At 39.3% G+C, this 24349-nt stretch overlaps 1 protein-coding gene across 4 annotated transcripts in view; it reads left to right on the top strand.

Annotated features, from left to right (window-relative positions):
- EML4 (EMAP like 4) overlaps nt 1-23516 on the top strand; it is a 167736-nt gene extending 144220 nt beyond the window's left edge. For all 4 annotated transcript variants that reach the window (XM_072856814.1, XM_072856812.1, XM_072856815.1 and 1 more), the window contains 9 exons: nt 821-946; nt 1088-1219; nt 1834-1901; nt 8159-8247; nt 9428-9525; nt 14154-14241; nt 15525-15623; nt 20021-20151; nt 20653-23516. In XM_072856814.1, coding sequence (XP_072712915.1) covers nt 821-946; nt 1088-1219; nt 1834-1901; nt 8159-8247; nt 9428-9525; nt 14154-14241; nt 15525-15623; nt 20021-20151; nt 20653-21117 — 1296 coding nt within the window. In that variant the 3' untranslated portion in view covers nt 21118-23516. The remainder of the gene's footprint in view (nt 1-820; nt 947-1087; nt 1220-1833; nt 1902-8158; nt 8248-9427; nt 9526-14153; nt 14242-15524; nt 15624-20020; nt 20152-20652) is intronic.
- The last annotated feature ends 833 nt before the right edge of the window (nt 23517-24349 follow it).

The raw sequence follows: 24349 nt of genomic DNA, 5'->3' as shown, positions 1-24349 counted from the left end.
TGACCTTTAGAAAACATGGCTGAGAGTAAGTAAGCATTGACTATCATATACAACTCTTAGGCTTAAGTAACACACTCTATTCATATCAGTGTCTCTGTTTTCCTTTTATTACTAATGTTATGGTAAAGCTAAATTTTTATGTTGAGCAATATTAGAGAACCCTGACGGACAACTTTCTGAATTATTGCATTGATTTTCTATCTTGTGTGGCTAATATTAAAGTTAGTGTATTTTCTAAAGATAAATCATTTAGAAAACCAAAGAAATGCACACTGTAAAATGAAACAGTATATTAGAATTCAAGCATGCAATAAACAAACTCAATAAAATTCGGAGTCATTGCTGACATAAGGCATATGAACATTTACCTAAGGCTAATCAGGAAGCATTAAGAAAATCAGGAAGCATTTACTGTGTGCTACAAGATTTTTCTTGTTTTCACAATGTGTTTTGAAAAGTAAACAGTAACTATGTATTATTCCTATGCTTATAAGAGTTGTAAGGTTGTGGAGTGCATTTGTTTAGTGTCTTTGACATTTTAAAATCCATGTAATTTAATTTGTGATTTTTTCTACTGAGACTTATTAAAATGGCATAATTGTGATTGTTTTGGAGTGGGATCATCTTGTATGCCTGTACTGAACAAGTAAATGAGGTAGGTTTCGGGTCAGGTCCTGATCTAGTGTATACATGATTAGATTGTTCCTTTTTACTGGGAGAACTGCAGTTCTGGTACTGTCATTGTGCACAATTTGTGGCCTTCAAAAATAAGCGCCTATCAAGATGCATGATGTGGTTTTACGGATGTTTATTTTCCTAGGTTCCTGACCAGTATGGAACAATCAGAGCAGTAGCGGAAGGAAAAGCAGATCAATTTTTAGTGGGTACTTCACGAAACTTTGTTTTGCGGGGAACATTTAACGATGGTTTCCTAGTAGAGGTACAGGTGAGCACAACTTTTTTTTTTAAAAAAAAAAAAAACCAAAAAACTATAACCCAAAAATGTAAAGGCTTTCCCTGCTGCTGTGTTATTTTAAGAGAGTCTTTATTTTATTCATTGTTAAATCATACGTGTTCTTTTTTCCAGGGACATACAGATGAACTCTGGGGACTGGCATCCCATCCTTTCAAAGACTTATTTTTAACATGTGCCCAAGATAGGCAAGTTTGTATGTGGAACTCTGTGGACCACACACTGGAATGGACCAGACTGCTAGATGTATGTCAACCCTTTATGTTAACTATAAAACTGGAAAATAGGAAAAAGCATTAGTTTTCTGCAACACCCTTGTCCCATCTGATTGTAAGAGAAGCAAAAATCCTGTGGTTATGGCTTTAAAAACAGCTATTCAGAGGCTTTGATAAACTTAACCAGGCTCATCAGACATTGTATAGACTGTAATCTGGTTACCATTGTATGATGCCATTCCGACAATCCAAGTTGAATAAAACTTACTCCTTTGTTCTTGTTACAGTTTAACTTTTTTTCCAATTATTCAGACAATCTGAAGAGGATATCATACAGTTGTGTAAGGTTTAGCTTTAGATGTCCTTCCTTACTGTCATTGTTCATTTCATATTTTGGCTAGTTCTGTCCTAATAGCCAAGCAAAAGTATCTTTTTACAAAGAAATTTAGGCTTTTTACTTTCAAGAAGGTCATGTAGTGCACGTCACTGATACATTAAAAGAAAATCTGTCTGAGGATAATAAGCATGCTGTTAACTGATTGGTTTTCCCTGGTTCAGTTCACCTCAGACTTCCAGGTATAAGGAGGGGTGCTTGACCGTAAGGAAGCGTGCGAGTAAATGACATGTCTGTGTCTCTCTGTTCAGGAACCGGGGCACTGTGCTGACTTCCATCCCAGTGGAGCAGTGGTCGCAATAGGAACGCACTCGGGCAGGTAAACGCCTTTCAACCGAGTTGTGATGATTGAAAGTTTAAAGCAGACAATTTGATACTACACGTCTTATATACTGGAATTCATTTGCTTTTTGTTCTTTTTGCTTGAGGTTAAGTAGCCTAAAAAGCTTGGGGGAAGGGGGCAGATCTTTCTTACATGGGTTAGATGAAGACAGAAGGATTATTTGACTGTTGTTAGGCTGTTTTGGTTTTTTAACTACTCTTTCATGAAAGCCCAGATCTTGATTTTTTTGTTTGTTTTTTTTGTGTTGTTTTTTTTTTTAAACTATTTTTTTTTCAGGGGTTCCCATGAGCACTCCTTATTGGCTTTACCAAGTATCGTATATTTTAATATTGTGTGTGTATGTTACATTAGTTTATAAGACAGGTGCAGTACAGGTCTTTCTCTTTTCCAAATCAAACACACTTGCAACCTTTTAAATTGATGTGGAGAGACAAGTGAACAGGCTAGGATTTTGATTTTTGTGTAAGGCAAAGTTCGACATGGCACATTGCTGCAATGAAGTGCTATTGAGCTGTTCATATTCTTGAAATCATTTGCATATTTGAAAGCTATCAAAACACAAGCTGAATCTTTTAACTCAGGCTTCTTTCAGTGGTGGAAAAAATTTGTTTCAATTCATAGTCAAACTCTGGCTTGGTATCATCTCCCAGGAAAGGACTCTCATGCAATGGATTTTTAGCAAGTACCAATTAAAAGAAAAAAACAGGATATTCATAGCATTAGAAAGGTGAGAGGAGCAGATCTTAAATCTACTAGCATTTTTATTCTGTTTTTCAGTTATATCTCATGGTTGACAACTTGATGACAAAATAATGCATAGTGCATGTAAGAAAATTGGGATTGGTTTTGTGGTTAATTCACCCCCTAGAAATTTTTTTATACCTAACCTCATGCCTAAAAAACATTTAAAGTTTGGTTTGTAGAAGCTGCTGAGCATGTGCAACACCCTTAAACTTCCCTGGAAAAATGAAATGTTAAATACTTTTTAAGGAGTTTCCTTCTCCAAGATGAAGATGCAGTCTGCGCTAAATTCATTAGGTATAACATCGGGCTAGAAAACCTAGTTTACCTTCCTAAGAAAAAGCTTGCTGAGCTCCTGTATATTTGGTTTCTACATTGCACCATTCCATTTTTTCATCTCTTTCTAATTATAGCATTAAATTGAAAAAGTGTTTCTGCCTTCATTAAACAGAGCAGAAGATACTGGCCTAATAGTACTTGAAACAGGGAAAAGGGAAAAGAAGGTCAGGCTACATTTCTTGAGAGTTATTAGACATTTTTGAAATTACATCAAAGCACAGTGAAGGCATATTGAGCGGCTGAAGCGTTCAGTCTTGTGTTTGCTTTTGACTTTTCTTTTTTCCCTCTCCCAGAACGTTTTAACATTACTTTTTCAGTTCGACACTTTTCAGTTCAAATTAATATTTTTTAATTACTTGAGGCAACCAGTTTATACTGTCTTGGATAAATTTATGATGATGGCCTTGGTTTTTTGTTTGTTTTTTGTTTGTTTGGGGTTGGTTTTTTTTAGCCTGTTCCTCTTGGAACTGAGCAGTTATATTTTCACCATTATATTTTATTGCATTCTGAAATTGTGTGATTCAATGATAGGTTTGAGATATACAAATGAAACTGAACTGAAATGAGGCCTGGTAAGTGTACAAGTGTATGAGAAATAAATGAAGTTGTGAATCAAGATAAACAGAACAGTTTTAAATTTACTGCCTAACCAGCGGCATCACAGGGTGCTTTCTGCACCAGATAACAAGTCCAAGGGAGTTATTTCCCAAGGAATGAGGGCTGCAATGACGTATCTTGATTAACATACGAGAGAAAATAGTCTCAGGCCCTTAACAAGTTGTTGAATAACTTACTTGATTCATAGCCCAAAATGCATAAAGCCAATATTAAATGAGTCTAATTTGTTTAGAGTTCAATAAACCTTGGATGTGTCTGTCTATTGTCGTTCTAGTGCTGCTCTGCTTGCAGTATGGAGGTCAGTAAGACAGGGGTAGGGAATGTAGCATTAAGAAAGTTGTGTTTGATCGTTAAAATTGTGGCATCTGAAGAAAACTGAATTTTCTGCCTCTCTTCCCATTCTTGTCTGTTGTTTCGTAGCAGTGTGTTTTTATCAGGCCAGCACGCCATGTTTTTGATGTGCTTTTCACGTGCCATTTGCCATGATGAGTATTTTGGTTTCATTAACCACTTCTTAAATACCTTCTGTGTGCCTGATCATCAATTGTCTGCAATTAAGCCTGGTTTGGAGAGAACTAATACTTTTTGTGGATCCTGGAAATGCACAGCTGAAAAACTAAAAAGGCTGGCAATCAGAAATCCTACCAGAAAACTGAGGTTTTCAAGGCACTATACAGATCTTTTTGCCATGGTGCCAGTGGTATTATTTGCAGGGAAGTAGACCTTTGTGTGACTAATTCTACATGTAGAATATCTTGAGTGCTGGGCACTGCAGAAAAAAAGACTAATAAGATTCTTACAAAAATACCAACATTCTTAAGAAAACTGAGGGCCGGAGGACAAGACCCACAAGGAGGTAAATCAGTCAATAGAGTTATTGAGATTTATACCAGTTCAGCATCTGTTGTGGTATTAAGATGAAGAAGCCTAAATATCCCAGGGAATCAATCTTGTAAGATGGGTTGGTTTGTTCACTCTGATTAATGCCTTGCAGGTTCAATATTCAGTATTAACTAAATGTGGGAATTGCAAGTGTAAGTGCCAAAATATATTACTTCTTTGGAATACTGTTTCCCTGGTGATTTAATCAGAAAAATTCTGCATTCACAGATGTGAATCATCAATAACACGTCTGTCATGGGTCAGAATTTGTTTTCCAAAAGAGAGTAGTTTAAGGGGTTTTGTTTCTAAAACCATATATTTTTTTAGATAGGTTATTAGTATTTTTTTTAAAGCAAAGAAATGGGAAGACAAAAAATGGATGAAAATGGCAAAAGTTCTGTCTTGTTTATGTGAACTCACAAACAAGTTAAGCGTGTTATCTTCAGTAACAATTGGGAGCAAATCCGTAAAAAACAGAAAAAGCAAAAGAGCTACTATCTTACAGCTGGGATACCATTCATCCATTTATTTCGTCTGACCTACGGATCAGAAGTTCACTTGGCAGCCAAGCTTTGCATTTCACAGCCCAGTAGGACTTTTTCAGGGTCAGCTGCCATTTGCAAGTTGCATACCTTCATGTTGGAAGGAAGGTCCTCTCCCAAAGCACAGTCTCAAGGTGGACCCCAGCTGTTTGCGAGAAGGGCCTGTGTGGGGCATGCCGATGAAGTGCTGTAGCCGCTAGACTGGAGACACATTTCATGGAGACAGGCTTTCTTGCTGGCAGTTGCAATGTTTGCCATGGCATTGGGAGAGTTTGGAAGACTGAAGAGAGCATGTCTGATTACAGCTTGTGGAAGCATCAAGAAACAGCTGAACTAGATGTGACCAATGCTTCCTTTCTTAAATTAATATCAAAATTGTCACGGTGCACTGACTGTTTCCTCGGTCAGCTAAGATTGCTGCTAATATCTCTTGTTCAGAAAAATTTTTGGAGAAGGACTGGTGTCACAAAATGCTGTCTCCTAATGCCAAGTGAAGTTCACTTTGCACTCTTAAGAGCAGCAGCAGTTTTGCATTGTGTTTGATACCACACAATACCACCTCTGTGCTTTCAGTAAAATAGGGGGGGTTTGCATGTTTTTTCCTGTTGCATGTTAGGCTTTGGGTATTTTTCATTTCACATCATATTAACTGGAGGATTACCTGGTTCAGGTAACAGCCTCAAAGGACCAACCTAAAGAGGTGGTCTCAGGGCCAGCATCAAAAGGCATGTGTCTGCTGCAGCTGCCTCCCTGCCCTGCCCTGGTTGTGTATTTTGGAACACAGAGGGCTCGGCCCTCCCCTTGGCTGTCTGGCAGAAGAACTGTGCAGCACGGTCATCCATGGGAGGGCATGGGAAGGGTGTACCCATCCACTTTGTGGAAGAAGGCTGCTTTTGGTTGTTACAGTGCTGATAATCAGTTTTTATATCCAGGCACCGCAATTATGCTGCTCAAAATAAACAAACAGGCATCATGCTGTGTCATCTTGCTAGATAAATAGATTTTACAGTATAATGCCCAAGTTTTCTGGTAAAGCAAAAGGTTTTCCTATCTCCTGTTTTGTTGTCTGCACAAGAGGTGTTGTTGCCAACCTGGGCTGAAGCAGTGAGGAGCCTCCATCCTGTGCTGGATTCAGGAAGACAGAAATAAGGAGGAGACAGTGGGGCATTGGCTTTCAGACCAGCTTCTCATGTTGCTTGAAAACCAGATGACTTCAACTCAGTGATGCCTCCATGTGTGTTCTTCACACTTCTGTTGTTGTCCCATCAGGGTGTACTTTTAGAGCAGTTTTGCTGTCATGATGGAATGATTGTTTTTCTTCCTATCATGGCAAAGTGGCACAGGTATCCTCTCTCTTCCCCCCTGCCAAAGCCTTTTGTGGTTTTGTTTGGTTTGGGGGTTTTTTGTTTGTTTGGGTTTTGGGGTTTTTTTAATTTATTTATTTTTGTTTCTTCTTTAATATCCACGCCCCATCAGGGTTATCAGTCAGGTAACATTTTAGTAAAGCATTTGGCAGGGGCAAAGGGACACATAGTTTGAACTAAATAGCAGAATAGCAATTTGTAACTCCTAATGCATTCAGAGAACCTTCAAAGCTTCACTGTATAGATTGGAAGAAGTCAAAAGTCCACTTTCAGCAGAGGATTACAGCAGAGAAATTTTGAGCGTGGTTTCTACTGCTGTCCAATGCAAACATATTAGCTGTTTTCCACTGGTTCCATCTGTCTTGCACACAGATTATTCAGCAGCCCATGGCATGTGAGGTTGAGGTTTCTTTATGTGCATGTCATTTTAATTTCTTTAATGTGGTTCTCTAACCACAAGCTGGTTTTAAGCCATTGGAACGAGGCTGCTTTCCAGATACCTAGCTGCCGGACACTGGATCAGCACGCCTGGACTCTCATCTCCATAGAAAGCAGCAATGTGCACTGTTGTTCCTGGAGTTTATTTTAGCTTATATAAGTTTGTTTTGGAATAGAGGGTCCTAGCTTTTGCAGTGTGTTTGTTCCACTGAGTTCACTATTAGGTATCTGTGTGAGACGGCGGGTGGAATTGTCTTACTCATTTCCACAGTGCGTGAACTCGCCGTTTGCCACTAAGGACGGAAACCTGGCTGTAGCGTATGTACATGGTTGTGAGATCAGAAGTTTGGAGCAAAGAAATGACATTCTGAGTACAGCTTTAATGTGTTTAGCCATGTTGAGATCTTATGTTTTCATGATAAACATGTATGTATATATATTTTTATTAAATTTTCATTGTCTTTGTTTTGCTAATGTTCTCTGTATTTAGGAGTTAGATGGGCATCAGAACCGTTGCAAAATGCTCAGGTTCTGCTGATCTTGCCCGCCTTGCTGTCAGTGGCCATTTCAGTGTATGGGCCACTGAGTTTTTGTAAGCTTCTCTGAGCTTTTTACATGTGCCTCATAACTAATACTGCAGGTTAAAAGTTATTGCTAAATAATAAAAAATGCATTTAATTACCTTAGTTATAAATCACCCAAGCAAGAAATTAAAAAAAAAAATGCTAGTTTATGAACCATCGAATTTCAGTAAATGGTTGTTCCTTCTTACTTTGATAAAATTATTCATAGAAATGGAAAGGACTGAGGGGAAAATACCAAATTAGAATATACTTTGTCTTTAAAATGAGTATTTAAGTGTTTTCCACTCCCTCCTACTACTACTGTTTTTATTTTTTTTTTAACTTTGCTTCATACAAATTGAAAGATCAGGTTTTATATCAAAGCTGTTCTTCAAAATGGGGAAGAAGTAGTAGATTAAAATTCAGCTGTAGCCTTAAGGCTTGAGGATGATACGGTGCAGTCATATTAGCTATCTGGTGGCATGTTTATCATCCAGTAGATGTTTTGGTGATTACTACAGTGTTCAGGGGAGGTGGAAAAATTGGGCTGTATTTAGAATCTTTAATATATTATTCACTGAAACTTGTATCGCTTTGTGAACCAGAAAGCGTTCCATTAAAAACAGATGTTTGCTGTGCTGCCCTTGAGGGGCTAGCATGAGCAGATGAAGGCAGGCAGTGATTATTGCTCTTTTGCTTGGTTTTTTTTTTAGTGGAAGTGATACTCATTGGAATTCTCTCTCTAGGTGGTTTGTTTTGGATGCAGAAACGAGGGATCTGGTTTCAATACACACTGATGGCAACGAACAGCTCTCAGTGATGCGCTACTCAGTAGGTAGGCAGACTTGTACATTCAGAACAATTGCTGATAAATGAGATATCTGTTCTGTTAAACGGTGTTAAACTACTCCCCAGTCACTAGGAAAGGCAGAGCTTTGAAAAAAATAATTTAAGATGCTTAATGTATAACTTAATACTTGGTTACAGATTTGTTTGTGTATGCTACATCTTGGAGTTTTGTAACTGCAAACATTACAGTCACCTTTCCCAGCCTTTCCTTCATGTTGAACTGTACTGTTATAATAAATGTTAGCTTTGCTCCCAGAAAAATTCAAATTTCTCAACTAAATAGTTGACATGTTAATGGAAGTGTCTGTAAAAAACTTAGTATTTCAGTGATATTTTAATATACGTCTCAGTTAATTTTCAAGTTTATTAATACAAAACCATAAAATAAGCTCAGGTCTGTCTGAAACTCAGAGCTGTTTGTTAAGTATTTGTTATGGGATTACATGGATTCCAAGTCAGTACTGAGTCTCTTCTTCAGACGTGACATGACAGATCGTCAGAGGCTGACTCCTCCCTGTTAAAACTGGATGGGAGAACACTCTTGTAAATCTGTTTCTTGTTTGCTTTTGGATAACGTGCCATGTCAGTGGGCAAAATGTTCCTCTGCTGCTGCCACATCTGCCAAGCGCAGCAATTTATTTTAAAGTACTGATGTTCATTGACACTAGAGGCGTTTGATCGTGATTCAAGGTGACTCTTGTCCACGTACTCATTTTTAAAATGGAGACAACACGGGTTAGAAAACTGCTTACAATGTTTGAATGCTCCACTTCTTTAGACATTATTTAGTGCTGATTTATATGCAATCCCCTCCTCCAAAGCTAGGCTAACTGTAGAGTAAATACTGTTCTGCATTTTTTGTGATGCAGAAAATCAAGCCTGCCTGCTGTTGACAATTTCCAGAAATCCAGGGCAATCTGAGGATTTATACCCTGTCCATTGGACACTTACTTTAAAAAAGCAGAAGTGAAAGAACTTGCCCAAAAACCGTACCCACAAAGTAAACAGATACTTACTGAAAAACAACATAATGTAAACAGTTATGTATCCTTAAATACAATTCATAAGCAGTAGTTTAATTGAGACTATTGTCTTAGTGATAAATCTGAAATAATTAAAATTTGGAAAACATTTTGTTAATTTATATCAAATATTTTGTGTTGTAGATGGCACCTTACTTGCAGTTGGATCCCATGACAACTTTATTTACCTCTACGTAGTAACAGAAAATGGAAGAAAGTATAGCAGATATGGAAAATGCACTGTAAGTTTTGGAGCAAATATAATCAGCAGTTCTTGCATTTTGATGTTACACATACACTAAGGTGTTAAGCAGTGGAACTCTTTCTGGGTTGGTGCTATTCCAGTTTTAGTTTTGGTTATAGGTTTTATGGGGTTTTTTTCAGCATTTGATTGATTTTAAACTTCAGTCTGATGGGTACTGCAACCATTAGTGTTAGGTGAACGCTTTTGCATCAAATATGACTAATTTCTCAGACTATCAGCTTTTTCTTTGAAACAGAAAATTAGCAGTAAGATGGAGAAATGCCTTGTGCCTATATGCTGAAACTCTTTTGGGGAAAATGCTAGACTTGTTTGGGGGTATTTTCCCCCTATCGGTAAAGTACTCCTTGGACCAACATAACATTAGATGGTGGAATTTCGTGAGAATATGTAATTTTGGAGGTTGCACATACACAGCTTGTATAGACCTTGTATATTTTCAGCTGTAATTGTTACTACAAAATTTGGAATTGGGGGATACGTTAACAATAAATTTCTGGCACAGGGTAAGTAAATGTAAGTGTAGCACAAATAGTGGAGTTTATATTACTCCTTACACTTATATGAGGTTGTCCCAGTGCTAAAAAGACATACTTTTTTTTCCTTAAGTATTTAGTTATCTGACATCCTGGCCTTGCGTTCAGCTGTCTCTTTAGGTTAGTGGGAATATTTACATGAAGAACATCTGAACCTTAATGGGGTTTGCAAATGATATCATAAGAATAGGTTCACATTTGACATGTGAAATGTTGCTCATTTCCCTGCTCAAAACACTTTTCATATGTTTGTCACCAATTGCATTTCTTTAGTTTTAAAAATGAGAGAACTTCTCAAGCTGCTTTGTTAATTTGAAAATTGGGAGGTAAGGGGACCATAAGGCTAAATTGTGTGGGGGGGGGTTTATTATATTATTTTTCTATAACCTATGATGCAAGACTTGCAGTGGAAACTATTAGTTAGGGGGAAACAAACAGGCATTAGTCAGTCTTTTAGTACCATGTATGGTGTCTTTGAGAGATTTCTACCCATCATTTGGCTGAGGATGCCCTGCGCTGCTAGAGTGTGGGGGTCCAGAGCAGCCTGGGTCCAGCTGCTGCTGGGGACACGGGGCTGCCGGGGCAGTCAGCAGCGGTGAGTTTGCTCTGTCCCTGTGGTGTGCAGGCTGGCAGGGAGGGCTCAGTGCTGGCATGGGATGCTGCTGGGAGGGAAGGCTGTTAGGTATGCTGGGGACTGCTCAGTGGCAGGGTTGTGGTGCAGGGTGAGCCAGGGCATCCTGCAGCCCTTGAGCAGGGTGGTGACGGGGTTAGCCGATAGCACAATGGTTATGAGATGAGAAACTGGGTCTGCAACCTTTCCAGGGAGCTCAGGCAGTGGGGAAAGGAGTGAGCCTACAGGGAGGTCAGACTGGGGGCCCAGTGGGGCTAGTGGGCATGGCAGTGGATGGCTGCGCCTCAGTACAGCATTTCACCCATCACTTATTTTTTAATCATAAAAGATAAAATCACTCAGAGGCTAATCTTAACATACGTAATATTTATCTTGCTCTGTACTTCAGGGTCTCTGTGAGCTCTTTGAAGATGTATGAGATCATTTATTTCTGTATATCGTACATATTATGTATCAGGAGAGAGTATATTGTAATTTAATCCAGCATCTGTATGTCTGTCCTTCTGCCTTGGCAAGAAGGAGGTTTGTAAAAATGGGGATGGGAGAAATGAGCATTGTTATACTCAGGCAGAAGCGTAAAGGCTTCAGAGCAGATTTCTGTTAACCATTTTTTTCAGTCTGAATGACTGCATGTAGAAGCCAAACTTAGCAACCTGGTTTCTGTCGGGGCTGAGCTCCCCTGACTCTTCCAGCTTGTGCAGAAGGCAGCAGCGTGTTAGCTGACCAGAGCTAACGCTACCGATCGGGTTTCACGTGCCCTGCGCCTCCCCTCTGCTGCCTGCCAGCACGCTGGTGGGTCGATACCAGCTTGATGCTAAGCAGGGAGACACCCAGGCATGCTCGGGACCCGACGTGCTCTCCTGGCCGGTGCTTGGGCGCTGGCACCGCATCCTTCTGGTGTTCTTCTGTCGTTCAGTAGCCTTGCGGGTGACCTCCAAGTAGTATGACTCAGTCCTCCTGGTAGTCAACTTCTGGTTGTTTCTTCCAACTTGAATACATTATTTGAGTACTTCCAGAAGGATTTTATCTACTGAACCAGCATCAGCTTGTGCCGAAGAGCTGTTTGCCCACTGTTACATTTAAATCCCCTTTCAGTCACAACCAGGCTTTCTGCTGCTGCTGGAGAGGCGAGTGTCTGATCTGTGAGTGTGTTTCCACAGTGAGGGATGCTGTTGGTTGTGATCAGAGAGAATTTCAGATGAGCCGAAACAACCGTTTCGACTTGTGCAGCTGTTTTTTGAGGGCTCCAGCTATGCAGACAGCAGTGTGAAGGTATGGGCTGGGTTATGAACTTCCAGCATGTCAGCAGCTCCAAGGTAGCTGGTGCTGTCTCGGTTTGTCTTACATCGGAGATACCTGTTAGCAAAGGAGAAGCAAGTGCTGTGCATTTACCAAGAGGGCTGTGGGGTGAAAGCCACACGGGCAGCCAAGCTGAAGTATTTGATACACTGGACTTAACCTGAAATAATTCGTGTGCCCATCCTATAGGCTGTGGGCATTTCGGCCCTTGCACCACTTAAGTCTGAAACAGATAAACATTGCCAATGAAGGAAGGGGTTTCCATTTAGTCAGATAGTTTTACTAGCCAGTGATAATGTGAGTAACTATGTTCATTGTATATAAAGGTACAGAAAAGGAAAGAGTAAAATGTTGCCTTACCAGTGGGCAGCTGCCAAAGAAAGATTTTAATAGAAAATGGGATCGTCCTATTGAAAATATTACAACAGTGTTACGTTCCAGTTCATCGTTCGGTGATCGCTTGCCTGAAGGGATTTTGCAGCATGGAGCCCCCTGGCCAATTGGTTTGTTCCCTCCCCCGCCGCCCCCAGGAATTTTAACAGCTGCCAAATGTCTGGCAGGATTTAGTAAATGACTGACCAATTCTTTTCCATGTTGGAGTTCGCTTGCAAATTTGAAGACTTGGAAAATAAGGGGGGGAGAAAAAATCCTAGCCAATTGCCAATTGTGCCTTTTTTTTTTTTTTTTTAAATACCAAGTTTGCATGTCAGTATCCTATATCCCACCCATGACTGCAAAGTAGTTATGTCAATACACAGTTCCTCTGCTTGAGGCAGAGACTAGTTCATAAGTAAATAAATCTTAAAGGCTAGCTTTTCTCCTGAATGTTTTTGCAGTCTCTCACAGAGGACCTGGCGACAGGGAGACAGACAGGGGTGTATTTCTACATGTAGTTCTGGAAGCAATCAGCATCTCTCAGAGTTCTCTGTAGAGGAAGTTGGCGTGGTGGGTGGCGCAGCAGCCAGCGCGGTGCTCCAGCATGGCCCTGGCACAGTGGGTGCAGGCTGGGCCAAGAGACCTTGGGGGGGGGCTGAGAGATACCATCTTCGTAATGTCCACCGAGAGAGGGAGATGAATTGGCATCTGTCAGTCAAGAAAGTGGTGTTTTGTTGCCTGGCAAAACGACTAGGAAGGGGAGAAAATGGATGGTCTTACAAGGGGAAGAGGAGGAGTAAGAAGAAATGGAAAGGTGGAAGAAGAGTGAAATGGACGTCACTTCTATTAATTTCCTACCCTTTCCTCTACAGAGAAATAATTCATTCCTACCTTATACAAATTTGCGGCTTCTCTGGAGCCTCTCATATCTTTATTATTACTATTATTACTACCAACAAAAAAGTTAATGCACAGGAAAAATATTCTGACAGCTGCATTTAGCTTCTCCCTCAAAAACAAAGATGGGTGTTTAGCCTTCAGTGTGCTCTTGATGGCGATAACTAAGCAATTAGGCCAAAGTGGTTTGATTCTTATATAGATGACCCTGTGCCTATAAGGAAGACTCCTTTTGAGGCTGGCACTAACATGCATGCAGTGTAAGAAGCACAGCAGAAACTTTCAAAAAGCTTACAAGGGTATTCTTGTAACACGAGTCCTTGACCTTGTAGTTTTACATGCTGGTTGTTAACCAAGGTATCCTAAGTTTTTAGGATGAGCAAAGGTTATTTGAATGTGCGTGCATTTAATAGAAATTATTCTGAATGGACAGAGAAAGAAAATAGAGTCCTATCTGTCACTTTTCTGATGGCATCTAAAAATGATCCTGTGTAAGTTATTTGCCTTTCTCAATTAGTAGCAATGTATACTTTCTTAATTCCAGTACAAATGTGAGTTCATCCATATTTTAGCAATGTACCTTTTAGGAGAAAATCTTTCTGGGGTCCCAGAGGGACGACACCGTTTACAAGTGAAGAATCCACCGTGCGGTGGGAGAGGCACGATGCCCAGCCTGTGTGTGTTTAGCTGTTAGCCAGTGTGGCACTGGGGAGTGAGGAGCCTTTAAAGGAGCACAAGTGGATTGCGGCAGACCTGGGGTGGATGGGGAGGTGCTTTTTTGCTGTTAGCTGTCCCGTCTGTGGGGCAACTTCTGCTTCTGTTTGAATTAAAATACGTGTTTCACAGTGCTGTTACTGCATTCTTCTCCAGGGACATTCCAGCTATATTACACACCTTGACTGGTCCCCGGACAACAAGTATATAATGTCAAACTCAGGAGACTATGAAATACTATACTGTAAGTATGAAATTAAATACACTGGAAACAGAAGTATGTATCAGCTGTCAGAATATTTGGAAGAGTGGGTTTGATCAGGACTGTGCAAAATGCTTACTGACAAAGGAACCAATTTGAACTTGTGTAACCTGATATCTTGATGTTACTCAGAGCTGTGTATTACCTAATGGCAATGGCAAATATAGCTCACTTCTTTACAAGGTCATAAATCAGTTTAACAGCATAGAATTTACAGAGCAAGTGGCACAAGGTTCTGATGTTGGCCCAAAGTTCTGTAGGTTGAAAATAGCATATACTGTTCTCTAATTAGTGTCAATAGTATCAGTTATTTGGGGGGAATAAAATCAGGGGGTCTGTGCCACTGTTCCGTTCTGGGATTTCGTTTTTTAAACTTTATCTTGGCTGGTGGTGTTGAAAACTAAGCAAAGCAATAATACTGCTTTAATGAGTTAGTGGTAATAATGTTTTTGTGTTTATCTTTTTTTAATATGTGAAAATATGAATTTAATATATAGTGGTTATGTCAAAAGTTAAACTTGCATAATGCGTATCAGTTTGTCTTTAAATTGGTTTTTGTATTCTTGTCTTCCCGTGGCTTTAAGAAGATCCAAGAGGATTGTAGTTCTGTTCCTGTACAGGCAAGAAGAGCCATCACTTTAAATATCTGTCGCCTTAACATGTTCTTTCTGCCTGTCACAACTTAGGTCAAATCTAGATAGTGCAGTATCTCAATCTACCAAAAAGACGTGTTGGTGTTTATAATTGCCTGTATAGGGAAGCAAAGAGCTGTGACCCATTAGTACTGGGCTGGTGTATTGAAAGATGGACATTCTTTTGAGAAACAATCTTTCCTTTCCTAGTTAGAAGTTGAAAAGCAGTCTAAGGCTTCTCTGGCAGTAGTTTCTCACTGTTTTAAAAGCAGAGCTTCCTGAATGATTGATTGAATTTTAGCACATCAATGGAGCTGGTAGGAAGGAGAAATTATTCTATTACAGACTCTACTAAAACATTTTGTAGAGTAGGTAGTAGGGGACCCAAGCTGCAGGGAAGTGTTTTCAAGGTACCCTGGTCTGAAGAGGGAAATGATAAAATGTGACTCTTAAATACCAAGTGAAGCTTCAAGCGTCTGGAATTTGATAAAGGTACTGGTCTGTCTTTGCCTCTACAATGTGATTCCAGATTGGTTTTAAGATGTGTTTATTTACTGTCTTAGCACCTTCAAAGAGCACATATGTAAATATAAAATTATATGGCATAAGTCATCATTTACCTTTTTTTTACAGGGGACATTCCAAGTGGCTGTAAGCTAATCAGGAATCGTTCTGACTGTAAGGATATAGATTGGACGACATACACTTGTGTGCTAGGCTTTCAGGTGTTTGGTAAGCACCAGTTAACTTGCTTTTAAGCTATTCACACTGTGCTTTTGTGTTTTCTTTTGCTTCAATTTGTCATTAGAAATACGCTGCTAATGATTATTGAGGATGGTGCTGAGGTGACAGACCAAAGAGACTGACCACAATACTTGTCTGTGATACAGAGCACTGGATGCTCTATAGACAATGTACAATTGCTTTCTATTTAGTCTTGAAGTTCGGGATTTGATTTTTCTGCTGTCATTTTAGGCTACCAATTTTGGAGGCACTGAAGCAAAAAGCTGATGTTTTAAAGTGCTCATACGGCCTGTGTCCATTGTCCTTTGCTTACCTTGTTTTGGGGTAGGAACAAGACTATGTGAGTGTAGGTTATAGTTCATGAGCTAAAATCATGACAGCACTTCGATACCTGTAGTCAAAAGTGAGTAATATACACTGCTTCTAAAGAGTAAAAATGCTTTAAAGATGAAACAGATTCTTTACCTAGTAGTTTATTTTTTAAATGTACAAAAAAATTTACAAAGCTGACAGATACCATTTTAATAGTGCAGTTTGAGACTGTGGCCAAACAATTCAGACTGCTTTTGCTGAAGGCAGCTCTGTTGGCCATAAATGAGGAGCCTCTCTGTGAGGGGTTGAAAAGTATGGTTCAGCCTGTCACTGTTGTAAAACCAAGTTGTGTGAGCAGGATGCTGAATGTTTCACTTCCACTGCTGAGATCAGATACCTACCTCTGTTCTTCATGTTGTTGGAAACATCAAAAGCAGGTAAATCAGCAAATTCTTTAGAGGTGAGAGTTAGGTCTACAAATCTTTTCTTCACAGCTACTAGGAGTTCAACTCTGAATATCAGTTTTTATGCAGGGTAGAAGAAAATCAGTTAAGTATGAGTGCTTTCTGTAGCTTCTGACACCCATCTTGCATATTTTGGGACTGTCATGTGCTTAATGAGCAAGTAGTCTTAAAAGATTGCTGTTGATTTGTGAGCTAACACTGACACTCGTGTGGCATATTGGTTGGGTGGAGGGCATTTCGTGCTTTATAACCAGGCTTGATTGCCTTTCTGGGTATCAAAGATCTGAGGCAGAGCAGGGAAAATAAAGGGGTCAGAGAAGGAAGCTGACTGGTTGATAAATTGCATAAATATTTTTAGGTTGTTTGGAGCTTGAAGTAGGTAGCAGAAATAAACAGGAGCGTGCTGTTTCTGGAGCTGAATACTGTTGCTTATTGCTAGTTTGATTAAAATATTGGCTCCCATTAGCATGAGAACTGTGAACCGGGTTGTGTACGTGTTTGTTTTAATTCAGGCTGTCTGGGTGAAGTAGAGGGGATGGCTGTTTCCTCCTGATGCTCTGTGCATGTAAGGACAAGGAATTGGTCCACAGCAGTCGTTTCCTCACTGTCTTTGCTACTGCGACTGAAATAATAGTGTAACACAAATGCCTTTTTTAAAATGGGAGTATCAGAAGATTCAGGAGACACTAGAGAAAGTGAAAAGCAAAACTCTCTGTTTGATGCTAATATTGCTCTCCAGGAGCAATGAAAACGCTTGTAAGGACTAAATATTCCTTCTGGAATAGCCTTGGAGCTGAAGCCATTTTACATTTTATGCAGAATACTTAAATCTGCCAGAAACGTGGAGGTAGCAGACAGTGGCTCTGTTGCTACTGAACTTTTGCCACTACATTTGGTGGTAGAGCAGAGAGAATAAGCTCTCTGAATCCCAGCGCTTTCCCAGAAGTGTCCTTTACTCCTGCCCTAAGCAGATGAGGTGGGGGAGTGCAGAAAGAGTTTCGTTTCACATCTAGACCATTGGCTTTGTCTCTTTAACAGCTGCCAGATAGAAGCTACTGGTGACTGGGGCCAGGCTGGAGATGAGCAGCTCCCATAACTGCTGTTTTGAGAAGCCTTTTTACTTTTTGTTTTTGAAAAGTGGATAAGTCTGCTGATCCTGTCTGCATTCCTTTTTGGATTAATACAAACTTTAACTACTCTGGATTAAGTTTAATTAGCCTCAACTGCTCTCTAAATCTTCAGTGTGCCAGAGGACCTGGGAGTGAAGTAGATAAAGCAGATAATGTGATGTTATTCTGGGGCAGAACAGAATATATTTAAACTTCCTAGCCAAGATTCATCATGCTTTAATTTTATATTGTCTGGTAGTCTGACACCCTTTGCAGAATCTTAAAATTATGGCTTGGTCTCAGACAAAGGCAAGTATTTTCCCATTAAATCAGACAGTGCAGCTAAGCCAAACTAGCAGATATTTGCTGCCCCAAGGAGAAGTCTGGCTTTGACCCGAGGGTCAGCTGGCTCAGGGATCCAAACAAGCTGGGGGCTTCTCACTTTGATGTTCAGGAAAGAGGGTTAAGTTTATGGGATTTTGGCTTTTGGGGTATGTGTTTTACTAATTTAGCTCTGTGGGTAGTGTGTCTGTAGGCTCAGGCATTGCACGGTTGTCAGCAGAAGAAAGAGGATGGAAATGCATGGTTCAGATGAGAATAGCATCGCTCCTTTTTGGCAGTTGATATTACTATATTGGCTCAGCAGTATCATCAGTCTGCACCCCGAGCGCTTGAAGTCACTCTCTCGTTTACTGCACATTTCCCACACTTTTTTGTCTGAGCAGATTCTTTTGAGAGGTTTACTGCTTACTAGCAGAATTTATTAAAATGGAAGTGCTGCTGTCATACCTAATAACCAAGTCCTATTATTTTGTATTTTTTGTTATTTTTACAGTTATTAAGAACTAAGAACTTGGTCATATTAATGTCTTGTTTTTTCCATGTTTGCCTGATGCATTGAAAGCAAATCCTGCTGTCTTATGACAAAGGGTTGTCTTACCTTTAGAGCTGCTAAAGGAATCTGTGAACACAGAAGATGTTTAATAAGAGATGCAATCTCAAATATTAGTATTTTTAATCTTAAATTAAAAAGAAGATGAAATAGCATAGCTGTTTGGCACAATCTGCCTAAGGTGGTAGCTGAAACTTCAGGAAACTGATTTGAAGTTCATTTATTACTCCCACCCGATGACAGTATTTTAGGTATAGAATGCAGGAGAAAGTTAAAATTCATTAATTTTGAGCTACTTGAAAATTCTTAAATAGTATATATTTTTCAGATTTATTTCATTGATGCGAGAGCACTAAAATGTTTCTGAATACTTTCCTTAGCATTTCATGTCTTTAGTAAATTACCTGCAATGTAGCTTATTGGCATTGTAACAAGCTTAACAAGCTGCCTTTGTTGTTCTTCAGAGAAAATAAAATTCTTACTCCACACACTGAAGAATGGAAAAAACCAACTTTAAAGTTAAACTCTATTTGCCATTTTGCTTAAAAACAAGAAGAGATAGTGTGGGAGTTTGAAAAAGATAAGGCAATTCTAAGTCGGCATTTTGTGCTGTATAAAATAGTAGACAGCACATGTTTTTTATTTTACCCAAGTCAGTGATTGTAAGGGAGGAAGAAGATATTTTCATATCTGATAATGGACATTCCTTTCAGTCAATCGGACACACAGTTTTTCAGGGTGGGGGCTGAAATTTGAGGGGGGGAAATTCCTCCTAACTCCGGAACTAATCAGAAACCCTAGTCTGAGCTGTAAAAATATGGTACCTTTGGCATAAGTTAGTATCTTATAACCCCTTGCTTACCTTTTTTTTCAGCTTTTCTTGCAGATGTGAATCATCAGTTTAGGGGAATCTCTAGCGTCTTTATTTTTTTTTAAAGCTTAGAGCCTTCCCCCTCCTCAATTTGTTCAGTGCTTTTCATCCAGGCTGTGTTGTTATTCTTTTGTCTAGACATATCTGTGTCATTCTTTTCACTTAAAACCATATTGAATTGTACTTAAGCACTTGACAGCACTTACATCTATGAAACTTGTACAGGCTGGGTTTCTGTGCAAAGTATCATCAATCAGTTGTCTTCTTTGAATCATGCAAATACTAAAAATTGCTCCAGATTTAAAATAAAACCAAAAGAAATCTCTGCATAATGTATGGTACCTGGGCTTGTTCCATGCTTAAGCATCAGTCTTGCTTTTAAAATGTTTGTGCATGAATGAAAGTGTTAATTTAAGAGTTGCCAGTTTTAGCAGCAAACTTAAGATGAGCTTTAAACAAAACTGAGGTTTTGAACAGGAAATGTATCAAGCCAAGAGGTTATCCTGGCCGAGGCTGAGGGTTTGGGGGGACAGGGGGTGGGGGAGCAGCATTAGACTAGCAAAATATTAATGACATTTAATGCAATGCATATTCCATTTTTCAGTTGAATGTCTCATTTACCTTTTGTTAAGCTTGCCTTTTCTCACAGCTTTATAGAGTCTATTTTTGTTTATGGATTGTCTTTTAATTTGTTTCTAAAACTACCATCACTAACTATCCGCTCTACTCTCTCCTAGGAGTTTGGCCTGAAGGATCAGATGGGACAGACATAAATGCCCTTGTCAGATCCCATAACCGAAAAGTGATAGCAGTTGCTGATGATTTTTGTAAGGTCCATCTCTTTCAGTATCCCTGTTCCAAGCCAAAGGTAAGTCTAGACCAGTCTAGTCTGTGTGCTTGTTTGCATTGCATGAAGCTTTCCTCGACAGACACCTGCTTCCAGCTCGGTCGTTTTGGAACCTGGCTTCCAAATAGCTCATTTATATTGGAGAACGGTGCTAGAGACAAAAGCATGGTTTTCCCCATTAAGTTTATATATAAAATAATATAAAATATAAAATAATACACCTAAAAGTGAAGTGGCAATAGTTATCCTTGAATTCTGGAGTAGAGGCTTGATGCTTTCTGTTGGGTGGCCTTGGTGTTAAGTCCATTACTTTTTGCATAAAGATCTAAATCAGTCCCAAGTTACAAGCCATAAGAAGAAGGATGTATTGTGGGGGGAAACCTAATATAAATATAATTCTTTACTCTTATGTGAATAAAGAGCTCTCTTGAAGGGCTAAGCAAAAGTAGTAGTAGTTTTAGATTTCAGTATCGTGCCCTTCTAGTCAAGCATGTGATTTATTTTTCTGCTTGTTTTCGATAGGCTCCAAGTCACAAATACAGCGCTCACAGTAGTCATGTGACAAATGTCAGCTTCACCCATAGCGATGGTCACTTGATTTCAACTGGAGGGAAAGACATGAGTATTATTCAATGGAAACTTGTGGAGAAGGTAACTCTACCACAAAATGACATTGTCGTAGACATTGGTGCAACCAAAGTGCCCATCCCTGCCAGTGAAAATGCTGTACAGTCTCCTGCACCTCTCCCACAGCCTTTTAACGAAATGAACCAAAATGAAAGTGTAACTGGCAGCTCTCCGGCTTCTTTGGAGAGCAACTTGGAGCAGTCTGCGGAGGCCAGCGAAGAGCAAAGCGAGGAGCAAAGTGAGGGGAGCAGCCTGGATCCCGCCGAGCCAGGCTATGAGGAGCCCTCCAACGAGACGAGTGAGGAGCACAGCGAATCCACGGTCACTGAAGAGCAGCAAGATAACTCACCGGTGTCTTAATGCTCCCAGCTCAGATGGTTGTTATTTTCCCTTGGTGTGTGTGCTTTCATTACAGGGTGAGGGTTCAAATAGGGAAAAGTAGCTGAGATTCATGACCACTCCAGCTTTTGAGTTTCAGTGAGATTTTTAGTCTGAGCTTCAGTTCAATGTGTGGAACCATCCCAAGGGTGGCCTGGCTTGATGGTCTGTGTCAAGATCTGGTCACAGTTAGTAGTGGACATTACCATAGATCCATTTCAGTTCTGAAATTGCTGTCAGGGAGTGGCATGAAATATATACTGGAAAAAAGGTTAGCTCTGAGAATTAGCTGAAGTAGACTACCGTAACTATGTGAAAGTGCTTTCTGAAAGAACTAAGCTGATGGGAAGCGCTGAGCTGTTCCAGCTGGGGAGTACTGTGCTGCTTTTTCCAGGTGCGAAGACAAAACAAAAAACCAACCAAAAAGGTCTTTGTAGGGCTGTTTTCCTTTGTTTTCCTTAATGAGAAAAATAGAGGAAAAACAATGTAATGATGCCACATGTATGGCGATGCCTTCTTGATCTAACACATATGCAATTTTCTAACACTACTAATTCCTAGTGGAGTCTGGATGTGTTTGCAGTTGGTCTGCCCTGGGTGCTGCTAGTTCTAAGGCAAATCCTGTTGAGGAATGGTGTTGGCTGTTCCATTTTCACAGACTATTTAATAACAGACTAACCAAATACCGGTGTGTTTCACTTTTCATGACCTGAAAGTTGATTTAAACTGTAGGACATAATTGTCTCTTCAAAGACTTGCTTGCCTAGAGAGTTTGAAACTGAAGAAAGTCTTTACAGTGACTTTGATGTGAACAGCAGAGGAAGCATGGCAAGAACACAGAAGTCAGATGGGCTCCAGAGTTAAACTTTAAGCCTTCAGGCAGAACTTGCTCCATCCCTAGTAGGAGAAATATAAATACAGTTAACTTAAATTATTAAATTGGTGCTTAGGATTAGTATATTAAGTTGATAATTTTTTCTTCTGAATTTTTAGAGGTAACTCGTAAGAATCATTAAACTGCAATCTCTATTTTTTTCTTTTTTTTCCTCCCCTGGCTCCTTTAGCAGTTGTGATATAAGCATACAGTAATTTAGATGATGATGTGATTTTTTTTTTAATCCCCCCCCCCCCGACTTGCTGATCTATTATTTTTGTGATTTTTTTTGTTTGTTTGTTTCCACCCCACCCCTCCCTGGGTTGCTCTAAGCCATGCAGCTCTCATGTGGCTATACCTGGCCAGTTACGGGATATCTTGGCATTTGTTATGCATTTGGGAAGTACTTTTTTTACGAAGTTTGTCAGATAGCTACATTTTTTTCGTAAGTGCATACGTTTCCTACTTTAAAAAGATATAGATTTACTGACAGATAGCCATTTCCTATGTACTTGTTTATATTTTGATTACATAGAATTCTCTTTTTTAACTTGCTGCATTGTGCTGGTATTTTAGTTCTTAGTTAGAATATCATGTTTAGAAACTTTGGATGAGTTCATAAGTCTTAATTGTGCAAGCGTTTACGTGATTGTGCCATTCCAAAGTGCATCAAAACTGTCATTCCCTTACTAGTATCTTCTCAGGAGAAATGCTACAGATCAGGTATTTAGTCATCATTTGGAAAGATAGAAACAAATGGACTCCCAAAGGACATTTAGAACATTTATATATAAAATATATGAATATATATATACACACACACATATATATATATATATTAAAAAAATATCCTCTTGTTTACAACAGTTCCAGAAAACCTCAAAGTAGTTCCCTTCAGATGGAGGGAGATGTGGATTCCAAGCAACCCATCTGTTTAAACTGTGCTCTGTACATAGAGTTTTACTGGAGAGCTCTAGTATGCCTGACTTGCAAATTTGCCAAATAGCTGCAATGGAAGATAAAGGTCAACTCATCAAAGTACTTGGTTCCAAATGAGGAATATGCTGTAGGTTTAGAAAATAATCTTAGTAAAGGAGAAAGGATTTTAGAGCTAAGAAGGCACAGAGCTCTCTGTCATTTTTATGAACTCCACGTAAGCAACACATTTCTTTTCGGAACATCTGCCACCTGGGGTTGCCATGTAAAGTGAGAGTTATAGTTGTGATATTCTTGTGTTTGTAGTTCAGAAGACTCTACTAATATGCAAAAAGCCTTACAGCTTTCAATTGCTGGCAACTACTGTTTAACGAATAATTAAATCTGTGATAATGGATGGAAATGGGTGGGATTATGAAACTGTAGATGTTTTAGAAAAATAATTGTGAATGAATTATGATTAAGAGTGTTTCATGTGAAGATGTTTGAGCCATTTCTATCTATCATGCATTCCTGTCTCAAGGCAGAAAATTTTGAAGATTAAAAAAAAAATAAAATAATCAAAATAATATATTGCAGTGTCTTTCTCCATGTCTGTTCTGGTTCCTTCTGTGTATGAAGTGGATGCTGTGATCGCAGTTGCAATGTCTGGGTCTGTGATTTTGGAAGAACCTTTTTAAGTTGTGCCTTTTTTGCTGACCTCCCAGACTGCCTAAAAATAAGTTAATTCAGCATCATGTATAATGCTGGCACTCCTAAATATATTGTTTATATTTTGAAAATATTAAATACTTTAAAATATTGTTTAAATAATTAAAATAATACTTAAAATTATTTAAATAATTAAATAATCATTAAAACCATTTTAATGATTAAAATATTGTTTACTTTTTGAAAGTTTTATGACATTTCCCTTTTCTGTTTTTGATCAATAGCCTACTAGCATTATCCTACTGTAGCTAACTGATGGGCAGCAGGGGATTACAAATAGGTATTTGTCCTGCTGTGAAGTGCTGTCTACCTTCCAGGCTTCTGCCAGAGGCCTTCTTCTGGAAGTCACGTGAAAAGTACAAGCTTATTTTGGATGTAACGTGTTAAATACCATGATGCTTCCACATTCCTGATAGTCTCTGTCCAACTGCAGATGCAGGAGGTCACAATATGCTTAATATATTCCTGGTGAAAGATTCTCAGTCTTTTAAAAGGCTTTGAATCATCTCCATTTCTTGCAGCTGGTTGCTGTCCTTCGCAAAAGGGGAGGGTGGGGTGGAGAAGAAAGAAACCTCCAAGACAGACAAATACCTCCTGTTTATCCTCGCTTAAAGGAAAAACAAAAAAACATCACTGCCACCCCCTGAGTTTGACTGGAAACCTCCACGACTCTTCTTTTCCACCAAACTGTCA

The sequence above is a fragment of the Ciconia boyciana genome, chromosome 3 (assembly GCF_034638445.1).
Source record: "Ciconia boyciana chromosome 3, ASM3463844v1, whole genome shotgun sequence".
In the NCBI taxonomy this organism is placed as follows: Eukaryota; Metazoa; Chordata; class Aves; order Ciconiiformes; family Ciconiidae; genus Ciconia; species Ciconia boyciana.
This window is presented reverse-complemented; position numbering and strand designations above follow the sequence as displayed.